The sequence below is a fragment of the Balaenoptera acutorostrata genome, chromosome 2, assembly GCF_949987535.1.
Source record: "Balaenoptera acutorostrata chromosome 2, mBalAcu1.1, whole genome shotgun sequence".
Taxonomy (NCBI): domain Eukaryota; kingdom Metazoa; phylum Chordata; class Mammalia; order Artiodactyla; family Balaenopteridae; genus Balaenoptera; species Balaenoptera acutorostrata.
This window is the reverse complement of record NC_080065.1, coordinates 66292037-66308922: the sequence shown is the minus strand read 5'-3', so window position 1 is coordinate 66308922 and position 16886 is coordinate 66292037. Positions and strand designations below refer to the sequence as shown.

Genomic DNA, 16886 nt, shown 5'->3' with positions numbered 1-16886 from the left:
GTCACTCTTATCTATTCCTAGTACCACACTGCTTTAATTGTAGAGGCTTTACAGTATGTTTTAATATCTGATAAGGCCAATCAGTCCTCATAGGCTTTCTTTTTCATTGTTTTTTAATATATTCTTACATGTTTATTTTTCCATACAAATTTTAGTATTAACGTTAGTACCAATTTTAGTATCAATGAAAAGTTTAGCTCTATAAAAAATTTCATTAGGATTGCTTAAAATTTATAATGCTAGTTTAGCAGAAGTGTGGTTTCCATCCTGTCCAAGAGCAAGGGATGTCTTCTTATTTGTTCACATCTACTTTTGTGTTTTTCAGGAGCATTTTAGGATTTTCATGCTGTGAATTTGGCATGTTTCTTGTTTATTTGTAAATATTTAATATTCTTTTTTCCTATTGAAAATGAAGTTTTCTCTACCATCGTATCTTTTAGTTGATTATTGTTTATATATTGGATTGGCCAAAAAGTTCATTCGGGTTTTCCCGTAAGATGTTACGGAAAACTGGAATGAGCTTTTTGGCCATCCCAATATACGAAAGCTGTTGAATTCTGTTTGCTAATTTTATATCCCTCTACCTTACTAAATTATTTCATTGTTTGAACTAGTTTTGTCATTTATTCCATTTATTCTCTAAGATTTCCTAGGTATACTAACATATGATCTGCAAATAGAAATAATTTTACTTCTTTTCTTCCAGTTCTTATGCCTCTGTTGATTTTCCTGTTGAATTACACCTGTTAAAAATACAGGTACAGAGGCGGAGTCAAGGTGGCCTACCAGAAGGACGCGGAATTCGCGTCTCCTCACAACTAGGGCACCTACCAGGCACCAGTGGGGGACCATGGACACCTAAGGGGACAGGAGGAACCCCCAGCGACCAGCTTGCAGGATCTTGGTTCCCAGGCCGGAGGTCAGACCCAAGCTCCTGTGGTGGGAGCTCCAAGTCCAAACTGCTGGACTAACAGAGAACCTCAGACCCCGGGGAATATCAGTTGGAGTGAGGCCTCCCAGAGGTCCACATCTCAGCATCAAGACCCGGCTGTATCCAACTGACTGCAAACTCCAATGCTGGACATCTCAGGCCAAACAACCAGTAAGACAGGAATACAGCACCACCCATCAAAAAAAGAAACAAAAATGAAACGACAAAAAAAAAATGTTACAGATGAAGGAGCAAGGTAAAAAACTACAAGACCAAATAAATGAAGACAAAATAGGCAACCTCCCTGAAAAAGAATTCAGAGTAATGATAGTAAAGATGATCCAGAATCTCGGAAACAGTATGGAAAAAATACAAGAAACATTTAACAAGGATCTAGAAGAACTAAAGAGCAAATAAACAGTGATGAACAACGCAACTACTGAAATTAAAAATACTCTGGAAACAATCAATAACAGAATAACTAGGCAGAAGAACGGATAAGTGAGCTAGAAGATTAAATGGTGGAAATAACTGCCAGGGAGCAGAATAAAGAAAAAAGAATGAAAAGAATTGAGGACAGTCTCAGAGACCTCTGGGACAACATTAAACAAACCAACATTCGAATTATAGGGGTCCCAGAAGAAGAAGAGAAAAAGAAACGGTCTGGGAAAATATTTGAAGAGATTATAGTCAAAAACTTCACTAACATGGGAAAGGAAATAGTCAATCAAGTCCAGGAAGCACAGAAAATACCATGCAGCATAAACCCAAAGAGAAACACACCGAGACATATTAATCAAACTATCAAAAATTAAATACAGGGCTTCCCTGGTGGCGCAGTGGTTGAGAATCTGCCTGCCAATGCAGAGAACGCGGGTTCGAGCCCTGGTCTGGGAGGATCCCACATGCCGCGGAGCAACTCGGCCCGTGAGCCACGATTACTGGGCCTGCGCGTCTGGAGCCTGTGCGCGGCAACGAGAGGCCGCGATGGTGAGAGGCCCGCGCACCGCGATGAAGAGTGGCCCCCGCTTGCCACAACTAGACAAAGCCCTCGCACAGAAACGAAGACCCAACACAGCCATACATACATACATACATACATACATACATACATAAAAAGAATGTAAGCAGACAAGAATATCATTAAAAAAAAAAAATTAAATACAAGGAAAAAATATTAAAAGCAGCAAGGGAAAAACAACAAATAACATACAAGGGAATCCCCATAAGGTTAACAGCTGATCTTTCAGCAGAAACTGCAAGCCAGAAGGGAGTGGCAGGACATATTTACAGTGATGAAAGGGAAAAACCTACAACCAAGATTACTCTACCCAGCAAGGATCTCATTCAGATTCGACAGAGAAATTAAAACCTTTACAGATAAGCAAAAGCTAAGACAATTCAGCACCACCAAACCAGCCTTACAACAAATGCTAAAGGAACTTCTCTAGGCAGGAAACACAAGAGAAGGAAAAGACCTACAATAACAAACCCAAAAAATTAAGAAAATGGTCATAGGAACATACATATTGATAATTACCTTAAGCGTGAATGGATTAAATGCTCCAACCAAAAGACACAGGCTTGCTAAATGGATACAAAAACAAGACCCATACATATGCTGTCAAGAGACCCACTTCAGACATAGGGACACATACAGACTGAAAGTGAGGGGGTGGAAAAAGATATTCCATGCAAATGGAAATCAGAAGAAAGCTGAAGTAGCAATTCTCATATCAGACAAAATAGACTTTAAAATAAAGACTATTACAAGAGACAAAGACGGACACTACATAATGATCAAGGGATCAATCCAAGAAGAAGGTATAACAGTTGTAAATATTTATGCACCCAACATAGGAGCACCTCAATACATAAGGCAAATGCTAACAGCCATAAAAGGGGAAATCGACAGTAACACAATCATAGTAGGGGACTTTAACACCCCACTTTCACCAATGGACAGATCATCCAAAATGAAAATAAATAAGGAAACACAAGCTTTAAATGACACATTAAACAAGATGGACTTAATTGATATATATAGGACATTCCATCCCAAAACAACAGAATACACTTTCCTCTCAAGTGCTCATGGAACATTCTCCAGGATAGATCATATCTTGGGTCACAAATCAAGCCATGGTAAACTGAAGAAAATTGAAATCGTGTCAAGTATCTTTTCCAGACCAAAACGCTATGAGACTAGATATCAATTACAGGAAAACATCTGTAAAAAATACAAACACATAGAGGCTAAACAATACACTACTTAATAACCGAGAGATGACTGAGGAAATTTAAAAATTCCTAGAAACAAATGACAATGAAAACACGATGACCCAAAACCTATGGGATGCAGCAAAAGCAGTTCTAAGAGGGAAGTTTATAGCAATACAATCCTACCTCAATAAACAAGAAACATCTCAAATAAACAACCTAACCTTACACCTAAAGCAATTAGAGAAAGAACAAAAAAAAACCCAGAGTTAGCAGAAGGAAAGAAATCATAAAGATCAGATCAGAAACAAATGAAAAAGAAATGAAGGAAATGATAGCAAAGATCAATAAAACTAAAAGCTGGTTCTTTGAGAAGATAAACAAAATTGATAAACCATTAGCCAAACTCATCAAGAAAAAAAGGGAGGAGACTCAAATCAATAGAATTAGAAATGAAAAAGGAGAAGTAACAACTGACACTGCAGAAATAGAAAGGATCATGAGAGATTACTACAAGCAACTCTATGCCAATAAAATGGACAACCTGGAAGAAATGGACACATTCTTAGAAAAGCACAGTCTTACGAGACTGAACCAGGAAAAAATAGAAAATATAAACAGACCAATCACACGCACTGAAATTGAAACTGTCATTAAAAATCTTCCAACAGGGCTTCCCTGGTGGCGCAGTGGTTGAGAATCTACCTGCCAATGCAGGGGACACGGGTTCGAGCCCTGGTCTGGGAAGATCCCACATGCCGCGGAGCAACTAGGCCCGTGAGCCACAACTACTGAGCCTGCACATCTGGAGCCTGTGCTCCACAACAAGAGAGGCCGCGATAGTGAGAGGCCCGTGCACTGCGATGAAGAGAGGCCCCTGCTTGCCACAACTGGAGAAAGCCCTCGCACAGAAATGAAGACCCAACACAGCCAAAACTAAATAAATAAATTAATTAATTAAAAAAAAAAATCTTCCAACAAACAAAAACCCAGGACCAGATGGCTTCACAGGCAAATTCTATCAAACATTTTGAGAAGGGCTAACACTTATCCTTCTCAAACTCTTCCAAAATATAGCAGAGGGAGGAACACTCCCAAACTCATTCTACGAGGCCACTATCACCCTGATACCAAAACCAAAAAAAGATGTCACAAAGAAAGAAAACTACAGGCCAGTATCACTGATGAACATAGATGCAGAAATCCTCAACAAAATACTAGCAAACAGAATCCAACAGTATATTAACAGGATCATACACCATGATCAAGTGGGGTTTATCCCAGGAATGCAAGGATTCTTCAATATATGCAAATCAATCAATGTGATACACCATATTAACAAATTGAAGGAGAAAAACCATATGATCATCTCAATAGATGCGGAAAAAGCTTTTGACAAAATTCAACACCCATTTATGATAAAAATTCTCCAAAAAGTAGGCATAGAGGGAACCTACCTCAACATAATAAAGGCTATATATGACAAACCCACAGCCAACATCGTTCTCAGTGGTGAAAAACTGAAAGCATTTACACTAAGTTCAGGAACAAGACAACGTTGTCCACACTCACCAGTATTATTCAACATAGTTTTGGAAGTATCAGCCACAGCAATCAGAGAAGAAAAAGAAATAAAAGGAATCCAATTCAGAAAAGAAGTAAAACTGTCACTGTTTGCAGATGACATGATACTATACATAGAGAATCCTAAAGATGCTACTAGAAAACTACTAGAGCTAATCAATGATTTTGGTAAAGTAGCAGGATACAAATTTAACGCACAGAAATCTCTTGCATTCCTCTACACTATTGATGAAAAATCTGAAAGAGAAATTAAGGAAACACTCCCATTTACCATTGCAACAAAGAGAATAAAATACCTAGGAATAAACCTACCTAAGGAGACAAAAGACCTGTATGCAGAAAACTTATTATAAGACACTGATGAAGGAAATTAAAGATGATACAAACAGGTGGAGAGATATAGTATGTTCTTGGATTGGAAGAATCAGCATTGTGAACATTGTGAAAATGACTATACTACCCAAAGCAATCTACAGATTCAATGCAATTCCTATCAAGCTCCCACTGGCATTTTTCACAGAACTAGAACAAAAAATGTCACAATTTGTATGGAAACACAAAAGACCCCGAATAGCCAAAGCAATCTTGAGAACGAAAAATGGAGCTGGGGGAATCAGTCTCCCTGACTTCAGACTATATTACAAAGCTACAGTAATCAAGACAGTTTGGTACTGGCACAAAAACAGAAATATAGATCAATGGAACAGGATAGAAAGCACAGAGATAAACCCACGCACATATGGTCACCTTATCTTTGATAAAGGAGGCAAGAATATACAGTGGAGAAAAGACAGCCTCTTCAATAAGTGGTGCTGGGCAAACTGGACAGCTACATGTAAAAAAATGAAATTAGAACACTCCCTAACACCATACACAAAAGTAAACTCAAAATGGATTAAAGACCTAAATGTAAGGCCAGACACCATCAAACTCTTAGAGGAAAACATAGGCAGAACACTCTATGACATAAATCACAGCAAGATCCTTTTTGACCCACCTCCTAGAGAAATGGAAATAAAAACAAAAATAAACAAATGGGATCTAATGAAACTTAAAAGCTTCTGCACAGCAAAGGAAACCATAAACAAGACCAAAAGACAACCCTCAGAATGGGAGAAAATATTTGCAAATGAAGCAACTGACAAAGGATTAATCTCTAAAATTTACAAGCAGCTCATGCATCTCAATATTAAAAAAACAACCAACCCAATCCAAAAATGGGCAGAAGACCTAAATAGACATTTCTCCAAAGAAGATATACAGATTGCCAACAGACACATGAAAGAATGCTCAACATCATTAATCATTAGAGAAATGCAAATCAAAACTACAATGAGATATCATCTCACACCAGTCAAAATGGCCATCATCAAAAAATCTAGAAAGAATAAATGCTGGAGAGGGTGTGGAGAAAAGGGAACACTCTTGCACTGTTGGTGGGAATGTAAATTGATACAGCCACTATGGAGAACAGTATGGACGTTTCTTAAAAAACTAAAAATAGAACTACCATACGACCCAGCAATCCCACTACTGGGCATATACCCTGAGAAAACCATAATTCAAAAAGAGTCATGTACCCAAATGTTTATTGCAGCTCTATTTCCGATAGCCAGGACATGGAAGCAAACAAAGTGTCCATCAACAGATGAGTGGATAAAGAAGATGTGGCCCATATCTACAATGGAATATTACTCAGCCATAAAAAGGAACGAAACTGAGTTATTTGTAGTGAGGTGGATGGACCTAGAGACTGTCATACAGAGGTAAGTCAGAAAGAGAAAAACACATACCGTATGCTAACACATATATATGGAATCTAAAAAAAAAAAAAAATTGCCATGAAGAACCTAGGGGCAAGATGGGAATAAAGATGCAGACCTGCTAGAGAATGGACTTGAGGATACGGGGAGGGGGAAGGGTAAACTGGGACAAAGTGAGAGAGTGGCATGGACATATATACACTACCAAACGTAAAATAGATAGCTAGTGGCAGGCAGCCGCATAACACAGGGAGAACAGCTCGGTGATTTGTGACCACCTAGAGGGGTGGGGTAGGGAGGGTGGGAGGGAGGGAGATGCAAGAGGAAAGAGATATGGGGACATATGTATATGTATAACTGATTCACTTTGTTATAAAGCAGAAACTAACACACCATTGTAAAGCAATTATACTCCAATAAAGATGTTAAAAAAAAAAAACCTAAATGTAAGGCCAGACACTATAAAACTCTATGACATAAATCACAGCAAGATCCTTTTTGACCCACCTCCTAGAGAAAGGGAAATAAAAACAAAAATAAAAAATGGGACCTAATGAAACTTAAAAGCTTTTGCACGCAACAGAAACCATAAACAAGACAAAAAGACAACCCTCAGAATGGGAGAAAATATTTGCAAGCGAAGCAACTGACAAAGGATTAATCTCCAGAATATACAAGCAGCTCATGAAGCTCAATATCAGAAAAACAAACAACCCAATCCAAAAATGGGCAGAAGACCTAAATAAGCATTTCTCCAAAGAAGATATACAGATTGCCTACAAACAAATGAAAAGATGCTCAACATCACTAATCATTAGAGAAATGAAAATCAAAACTACAATGAGGTATCACCTCACACCAGTCAGAACAGTCATCATCAAAAAATCTACAAACAATAAATGCCGGAGAGGGTGTGGAGAATATAGGGAACCCTCCTGCACTGTTGGTGGGAATGTAAATTGATACAGCCGCTATGGAGAACAGTATGGCGGTTCCTTAAAAAACTAAAAATAGAACTACAGTACGACCCCAGCAATCCCACTACTGGGCAGATACCCTGAGAAAACCATAATTCAAAAAGAGTCATGTGGGCTTCCCTGGTGGCACAGTGGTTGAGAATCCGCCTGCCAATGCAGGGGACACGGGTTCGAGCCCTGGTCTGGGAAGATCCCACATGCCGTGGAGCAACTAGGCCCGTGAGCCACAATTACTGAGCCTGCACGTCTGGAGCCTGTGCTCCACAACAAGAGAGGCCGGGATAGTGAGAGGCCCATGCACCGCAATGAAGAGTGGCCCCCGCTTGCCGCAACTGGAGAAAGCCCTCACACAGAAACGAAGACCCAACACAGCCAAAAATAAATAAATAAAGAATTAAAAAAAAAAAAAAAAGAAAGAGTCATGTACCACAATGTTCATTGCAGCTCTATTTACAATAGCCAGGACATGGAAGCAACCTAAGTATCCACCGACAGATGAATGGATAAAGAAGATGTGGCACATATATACAATGGAATATTACTCAGCCATAAAAAGAATCGAAATTGAGTTATTTGTAGTGAGGTGGATGGACCTAGAGTCTGTCATACAGAGTGAAGTAAATCAGAAAATGAAAAACAAATACCGTATGCTAACACATATATATGGGATCTAAAAAGAAATGATTCTGATGAACCTAGGGGCAGGACAGGAATACAGACACAGACATAGAGAATGGACTTGAGTACACCAGGAGGGGGAAGGGTAAGCTGGGACGAAGTGAGAGAGTGGCATTGACATATATACACTACCAAATGTAAAACAGATAGCTAGTGGGAAGCAGCTGCACAGCACAGGGAGATCAGCTCTGTGCTTTGCAACCACCTAGAGGGGTGGGATAAGGAGGGTGGGAGGGAGATGCAAGAGGGAGGGGATATGGGGATATACGTATGCATATAGCTGATTCACTTTGTTTTACAGCAGAAACTAACACAACAGTGTGAAGCAATTATACTCCAATAAAGATGTTAAAAAAAAAAAAAGATCTCACGCACTGAGGAGTAAACAAACAAAAAATACAGGTACAGTGTTAAACAGTAGTGGAGGTGACAGACTTATCTTGTTCCTCATCTTTGTGGAAATGCCTCTAATATTTTTCCATTAATTGAAATGCTGGCTTTACCACTAAAATATATGTATCTTACCATATTATGAGTGGCTTATTCCTATTTTCTTGAGTGTTTTTACCACAAATGAGTGAATTTTGTTAATAGCTTTTTTAGTATCTATTGAGATAATCATAGTTTTTCTCCCCAGATCCATTAATATGGTTTATTTTATTAATGGATTTTCTAAAAGTGAACCATGTTGCATTCCTAGAATAAATACCACTTAGCTGTGGTGTATCGTTTTATTAATGTGGTACCAGATTTTTGTTCCCTATTATTTACAGTTTTTACATGATATTCATTTGTAATATTGGTCTGTAACTTTCTTCCTTTTTCAGTTGGGAGCTGATTTATAAAATTTAGGTATCAAGGCTATACTAGCTTCATAAGATAATTTGGAAGATTTTGTTTATTTTCTATGCTCTGGAATAATTTACGTCATATTGGAACTGTCTAGTCTTTGAAAGTTTAATAGAACTTCCCCTTGAAACCATCTGGGCCTGGTGCTTTTTATGGAGTAATTCCCTGATTACTCTCTATTTCTTCTGCCGATATTGGGCTGTTTAAGCTTTACGTCTGGGTTTTCAAATATTCGGTGGGAACTCTTATAATTTCTTATTTTATATAGTTGTTTTTTTTCCTTTTCTTTCTTAAGTAATGGTATGTCTATTTTAAGTTTTTTGCGAAAGGAGATTTTGACTTATTAATCAGTGTTACTCTTTTTCTGTCCTCTACCTAGTGAATTTTTACTTTTATCTTTATTTCTGCCTTATGCTTTGTTTTGGTTTACTTTTTTATTCTTTTTCTAGCATTTTGAGAAGGGAATTTAATTCCTTTATTTTCATTTTTATTTATTTGTGTTTAAGGCTATAGATTTTCCTCTGGTCATTGCTTTAATGTGTCCCATAGATTCTGACAGTGTTTCCATTATCATTATTTCTTGAAATTATGTAATTTTGGTTTTATTTCCCTTTCACGCTAGAAGTGTTTAAAAGAACATGTTTTAATTTGCTCTTGGGAGGGCCTTTTAGTTTTATGATTTAGTTACTTATTTCTAGTTTTACTGCGTTGTGATCACAAGGGTTTGTTTATGTAATTTCTGCTTTGCATAATTTACCAATTTTTTGTGTAATCTAGCATATGATCAATTTTGTGAATGCTCTTTATTGATTTTGTAGTTTAAGCCTTCTATATCCTTACCTTTTTTGTTGTTGTTCCTCTTGATCTGTCCTATATTGAGAGTGGAATATTAAAAGCTCTTATCAGTGTATTTTTTTCTGTGTCTCCTTACAGCTCCTGTAGTTTCTACTTTATAAAGGTGGCTACTGTGTTTCTTGGTACATAAACATAATTGTTATATCTTCATTGTGTGTTGTCACTTTTAGCATTAAAGGTGTCTTTCTTCGCCACTTTTTCTACCACTATTACAACCCCTGCCTGGTATACCTTTGCCCATATCATAATTTTTGGACTTTCTAAATGAATTTCCCAGTGGAAGGACCATTTATTTTATGATTAGCTATCCCCAAAGTCCCTTTCTCTTCTTTTTACTCTCAGAAGTATGCCTTTCCAAGGTTGCTTTCTCGAGTGTCCTGTACACTGTGAATTCGCTTCTTGTAGGCTGCTCTGGTCTACCAGGACTTTTTGTTTTCCACCAGTATTTTGGCACTTTCAGTGGTCTTTCTCTTTCTCTTTCTCTTTCTTTGGATTATTAGAGTTCAGTCTTAGGCCTTTCATTCTCCTCTTCCTTCTTCTGTACATTTTCCCACAGCCCTGCCTTGCCCTCTGTGAAGAGAGTAAGAACTTGAGAAATATCTTTGCTAGAAACTGGTGCTTATATCTCCTAATTACAGGTAACTTGAAGTTTGTATTGTTCTCTTTCTTCTAGTTGAAGTTGTGGAATTCATGTCATTTTATTTGTTCTTATTATTGGTTGACACAGTTTGGAAAGATGGTTGAAAGATTTCAGTGTACACAGTGATTTCCTTAGTTACACAGACGTCTGTTCTGTTGACTTCTTTGTTACCAGTATCTTCCTTCTAGAATGCATGCTCCATCAAAACAGGGCCCATCTTTGTTTATTTTCTACTTTATCTTCAGTGCCTAGTATGTAGAAGACAGTAATAATTGTTGAATAACTTCTTCTTTTACCCATTTTTCTGTTGAATTATTAATACTTGTTTTGATGATTTATGTCATGTTATATATGAAGGTTAATAATCTAATAGAACAATAATATATCTTACTTTTAAGAGTTTAAGGTGTGAATCAGATATCAATAAAGACAAGTTTTTGTAGCTTTTATTTAGATTAAATTATGCAAGATTTAAATTTATAACCTGACCTGGTCCCATTGATGGTGGTAATAATTGTTTACATTTTTTTAATCACTGTAGTGTTGTAGACTCCATATCTAACAAATACAGAGCATTTGTATTTATATACTTTCAGTTACTGCCTTTTAAAGCACTCAAAAGGGATTTAGCAAATTCTGGCCTTAATGCTTTATCTTGGTGCCCCTGGCATATGCTCACATATCGGTAAAGGAGAAGGGGAAATACTAGCACAAAAATGATAATAAGCAGAAGAATGAGTTGGGAGGAAGAATAAAAGTCAAGAAGAAGGGATGGAAAATATAGACAGAAGGTAGAAAACTGGGACATGCCACCAATCAGGTTGCTTCATACTGATCCTGGGTTGTCTGTTCTTCCTCTGGGATCTTATTCTCTGCCTCAGAATAGACCAGCACCAACTGCATTGTATTGGATCCCTTTTGTTATGGGCCTAGTGAAATTCCTCCATCAGAGAAATGGCTTAGAGCACAAGACTCCTGGAGAGAACAGCTCAATTTTAATAGCTGAGGGAATTTGGTGTTTTGCTTGCTTCCACTGAAAATGGTTGGATGTTTCATTGATTGGCAAGGAGAACAAGGAAGCCTTTCATTTTTAAGGACGGCTTTAGAGGGCAAACTGGGCGGTGCCTGGTGAAGTGGGTGTTTTCTAGTGAATGACATTTGGTCTATTTTTACAGTTGGAAACATTCTACAGTACTCTTAAGCTTATTGTTTAAGCAGGCAAGAGAGCATGCTGTGCAATCATGAGTGGAATTTTTACATTTGATCCCAGGGTCTGTTTTCTCCCCCATAGTTTAGAGCCTCCATGAACTTGGCTTCTGAATTTATAAATATTTTATTGGTTTCAGAATCTGCTCTCAGTTTACTTATCTTCACCTTGTAGATTATTCAAAGGAAAAAGATTAGAAACATACCTGGTTAACATCTAACAGTAAATACTTTAAGATTAGATTGGAATTCCCTAAATTCTTTCTTTATAAGTCATTATAACTGCTTTCTTCCTTTTTTTTGTATTTTCCCAGGCTCTTCGACTCATCTGTGGTGTCCTTTTGCTTGAGCTTTGCTCTTAAACATGTGAATATTTCTTTGTGTTGAGAATGCTAAATCAATGGTTACTTTCTTATATGTATTCAAGTCAATTTTCCAATTATTTTTCTCAAAAGTTTAATTTTACTGGTATTATAGGACAAATACATTTTGGAAAGAAGTGCTCATAATGCCAACAACCAGAACTGTTTCCTATTTTCTGTGTGTACTTTAATTCCCATTGTTTGTCCTCATGCATACAAATTTTTGCCTTGTTGCAGTGTGCTGCTTCATGTTCTGTTATTTTCATTTAACATTTACCAGATTGCCTTTCAATAATTTTTTTTTAAATCTACTGTCCTTCAGATATAATATATAGTAACTTCTAAATAATTTTTAAGTATGCCAGATTTTATTCTGTTTCAAAAGTTAAAAATGTTTTTGTTGTCATGAACTTTTACTTCCCTTTTGTCATTTTTTTCTTTCCTTAATCTGCAGTATATTGGAATTGTTAGTTGTATAATTCTCTTATATGTACAGTTATTATATATCTTCACTACAGTTTTTAGCAGGTGAGCTATATTCTCTACCATATGCATTCATTTGATATTGAGGCGAAACAAAGAATAATTAACATATTCAGAGGATCCTAAAACCTTATTTGAGTCATTTTTCTTCTCTAAATCTTTCTCCAAAATTTCCAATAAGGAGAAAAAATTAATTTCTCTCTTTTTCTCTGCCTGCTTTCATCTGAGATTGCTAACAATTGTGCCAGAGGAAAAGGACATGGGCAGAAATAGAAAAGAGATGCGATAATCCACAAAATGGGTCTTCATCCGATCTCAGTATTTGAAGTGCCTAGACTAGTGTTGCCTGGCACAAAGCAAGCAGTCAGGAAATTTGTGTTGGGGGGACAGATGTGTTCATGAACAAGCCAATCAATAAAACCACATGGATTTCTCAGATGGCAAAATCTAAAAACCTCCTTAAGTTGCATTAAGACTCAGAAGGTCATCCTAATTATCAAGCTGCATTAACTACCACAATATTAGTCATAACAAAAGTTATATTGTTTGTTAAGTCTTAAACTGACACACATATATATATCACACTTCTGTTTCTAAAGGAAGTAGAAATTCGGAACAAAGACCTGGAAGGACAACTGTCTGACTTGGAGCAACGTCTGGAGAAAAGTCAGAATGAACAAGAAGCTTTTCGCAATAACCTGAAGACACTGTTAGAAATTCTTGATGGAAAAATCTTTGAACTAACAGAATTACGAGATAACTTGGCCAAGCTACTAGAACGCAGCTAAGGAAAGTTAAATTTCAGTGCCAATTGATTAAAAAATATACTGTCTCTCTTCATAGGACTGTTTGGGCTCTGCATCAAGATTGCACAAAAAATTTGAATATCCCTTGTCCAGGAGGAGGATCTTTTGAAAATTGGAATTGTATATTTCAGTGTAAATTTTAGAGTTCAGCTTGTAGCTAGTTGGGGAAAAAGAGATGAAAAACTTGAACTACAGATTACCTCCATGTATATTATTGGCCATAGTTAACTAGAAAGTTATAAACAGACACTTAATGCAATCTTTTTTTCTGATATTAGCCAATGGGAGAATTAACAAATGTCTGGGTCACATCCCCTTTTTGTGTTCAACACAGTGAAGGTTATCTGCTTTTTAAATTAATTTATTTATGATATCTAAAGCTGTGTTTTGTGCAAAAACTTAGTGATGAAAGCCCTGTCTTTTGTTGTAATCTGAATAATTTCTCAGGATATTTTTGCACTGCTGGCAGCAGTGCCATTACCAATTAATTCTTGCCAGGAGTGAGAGTGAGCTGCATCTTTAATTGAAACATACTTACTATAACTGGGTGTATAGAGTTCTTCCCTTTTTTTATACTGGAAGATATTTCACTCTGGTGACCACTCTGGTACACTCTGGTGTTCTCTAATCTTGTCTGCTGTATAGTTTACTTTTCCATATTGATTCCATGTATTTATGAGAAGATATTGTCTCCCATTTTATTACACATTTTAAAGCCAACTAATGAAGGCAGCTGAGTCCCTCCAAAATCTTTCTTTTTAAATTTCTAATAAATTTGACACACAGTACTGAAATACAGCAGCCCGTCCCTGGCGGTCTGGTCTAGCAATGTTAAGTATATTTACAGAATATGCAGTTACATTTATTTATATATTTTGCAAGAAATCTTTTCTGAATGATTAATGCATTTCAATTTACAAATAATAATGGTTGTTGGGAAACTGTTTATTATAGATCATTTTAAGGTGTATAGCTATTTTAAAGGCGATCCATTTCCATCAAGCAGCCAATCAGAGGACTATTGGGATTGGAGCCGTGTACTCTGTCTGGGTCTTCACATCAACCACGTCTCTAGTCAATCCTCACAAGGCAATATTCTAAACTGTTAACTAGGCATTTCAAAACAGGAATTCAATTCAGCGGGCTCTTCTCAGTGAACAGGATTTAATGTTGTTTTGAGGTAATTTTAAAGGACTTTTAGCAAACATGCATTTCTTTATATATTTCTTTTAAGAAACTGTTTTAAAAGTAAGTCAAGTGCTGTCTAGTCTGCTTTGGAGTAGGAACTGCATTAGAGTCCATATATTCTTGCTGTCCAATGCTTGTGATGTTGAGGAGGGTTCTTATTTAAAGTGTGTGCTTGAGTATCTGACTCCATGGAGTTTACAATTGCACTGACTTTTTGTCTGTACCCCAAAACAGTTGAATTGTTAAGTACAGAATTAAGCTGGTTAATCAATTTGTAACCATTTTTTCACTCACAGCTAATCAACACTAGACAATTTTGTTTTATATATGTATGTGTATGTATGTAAATACATACATATTAATTTATATTAGAGTGAAAAATAAATGGTTTGTTTCTAAAGTTAGTTTCTAAAGTGAGTTTTCAGGTGTCTCTGAAAAGTTTATATCAGACACTTAATCATCTTGTATTATATGTGGTATAATATCATGTAAGTTACCTCCATCTATTTTAGGGTATTTTCCTCACCTGTTTATAATAGGGAGGATAATTTAGGTACACAAGCTCAGAGCTATTTCTCTGATAAATCAGGTAATAAAATTTATTTGATTGATGGAATTTTGAAGTAGATGTGATTTTATCCATCAGTTTCTGAGTAACAGAGCACCAGATTTTAATTTAAATAGGGGATTTAACGCTAGGGATCAGAAAATTTGTTTATGAAGAGTTAAAAATTCAAAAAAAAAAAGGGTAAGCTGTTGAAATGGTAAGTGAATTATTTTAATGATGTAATAAGATATTTTTAAATTTTGACATAGTTGTCATTTAATGGGAAAATAACTCACCAAAATGTCTCCACTTGAATTGTATTGATATATGAGACATCTGTAATTCAATATATACATATACTCATATGTATATACAGAAAATTATTTTTAATATTTTCCTATGGACATGAAATCTAAAATTGGAAATTTTGTGAGTTTTTTCCTTTCCAATAGAGTCTAATTTTTTCTTTTTTTAGTGATTAAACAATTTCTTGAGGGCTGCACCTTTAAATTCCCAGATTGTCATTAGACGTGTACAGTATATGGGATAAGGTGGACACAAGTGCACATATAAATAAAATTTTCTTATTAAGACTATTTTAAACATTCATTTACAGTAGGAGAGTATCTAGAAATCATCATCTACAAGTCATAATTAGGTTGTGTGCCTACTGTAGTTTTCTTCATTTCTGTATTATATAAATAAAAGTTTGCATATTAAAATTTGATTTTTCCCAGAGACAAGTATTATATAATGTATATTTAGATCAAACTGTGGTAATATATTTATCAGAAAATAATGTTGGGGACTATAGCCTGAATATGTGGACTTGAAGTGACACAGAAAAGGAGAGCAGAGATTGATCCCATTTGTGTGTAAGTTATTATATGATAACTATGAATTCTTGTACAAAAAAAAATTGAAAAAAAGAAAAACAAAAATACAGTTTTTATTTTGAAATACATTTGTTGTTCTCTGGAGAATGTATCTTTTTTTCCTTCAGTCTTTTACAGATACTTTTTAAAAAGCATTTAAGTGATGGCAGCATTTACTTAAATCTTACAGGTGCTACTGGATTTTGCATTAGTGTGTTATGTTGTGAAATCCTAACTTTGACATAAAAGGTTTTATAAGTATTTCCCTGCCTGGAAAATTAGTTTTTGTTTCTCCTCTCTCTCTCTCTTTCTCTCTGTCTTTTTTTTCTCCCCCTTTCTTTCTGCAGATTAAAAAAAGTTCATGAAGTTGCATCCCTCTTGTCCCTAATAGAAGAACTCCAGCACCACCATAGATTTAAAGTTTTGCTGTCATTGAACTGTTGGGAAGCAGTTAGAGGAAAAACTTACACCTTTTTTTCAAGTGGAACTAAAAGAGACACTCAGTTAAACCACCACCACCTTTTAAAACTCATTTCTTTGCCTTGTTAAAATTAAATGTATTCTTTCACATGTGTGCTCCGGCCTCCCATGTTTTTGCTTAACTCTGGAGTATGCAGCTCAGCTGCTGTCTCCTTGCAGACCTGATTTTCTGTCAGCTCTGGAATGCGAGGCAGGCCATTTGGGAAAATGTGTTTGGTGGCAGTGGTTTCTTGTTTTGTTTTTTAAAGAAATCCTTTTGTTTATTTGATATCAAATGATTTTAACATCCTGATATTCAGTGCTTAAAGCCATGAAATAGTCTTCATTGAACTTTTTTCTTCTGGATATTTAACATTGTTCCTTTATCATTCATGAAGTCAATTAATTTATATAAATCTTAAAGAGGAAAACTTTCAGGTAAGAAGTAGTTGAGAATGACACA

The 16886-nt window shown here is 36.1% G+C and overlaps 1 protein-coding gene across 2 annotated transcripts in view; it reads left to right on the top strand.

Annotated features, from left to right (window-relative positions):
* HOMER1 (homer scaffold protein 1) overlaps positions 1-16227 on the top strand; it is a 125914-nt gene extending 109687 nt beyond the window's left edge. The window contains exon 9 of one of the 2 annotated variants that reach the window (XM_007175868.2): positions 13148-16227. In XM_007175868.2, the coding sequence (XP_007175930.1) occupies positions 13148-13336 (189 nt within the window). In that variant the 3' untranslated portion in view covers positions 13337-16227. Of the gene's footprint in view, positions 1-12017; positions 13123-13147 lie in introns of those variants that run through there. The other variant, XM_007175869.3, reaches the window with a different exon arrangement.
* Positions 16228-16886: the final 659 nt, after the last annotated feature.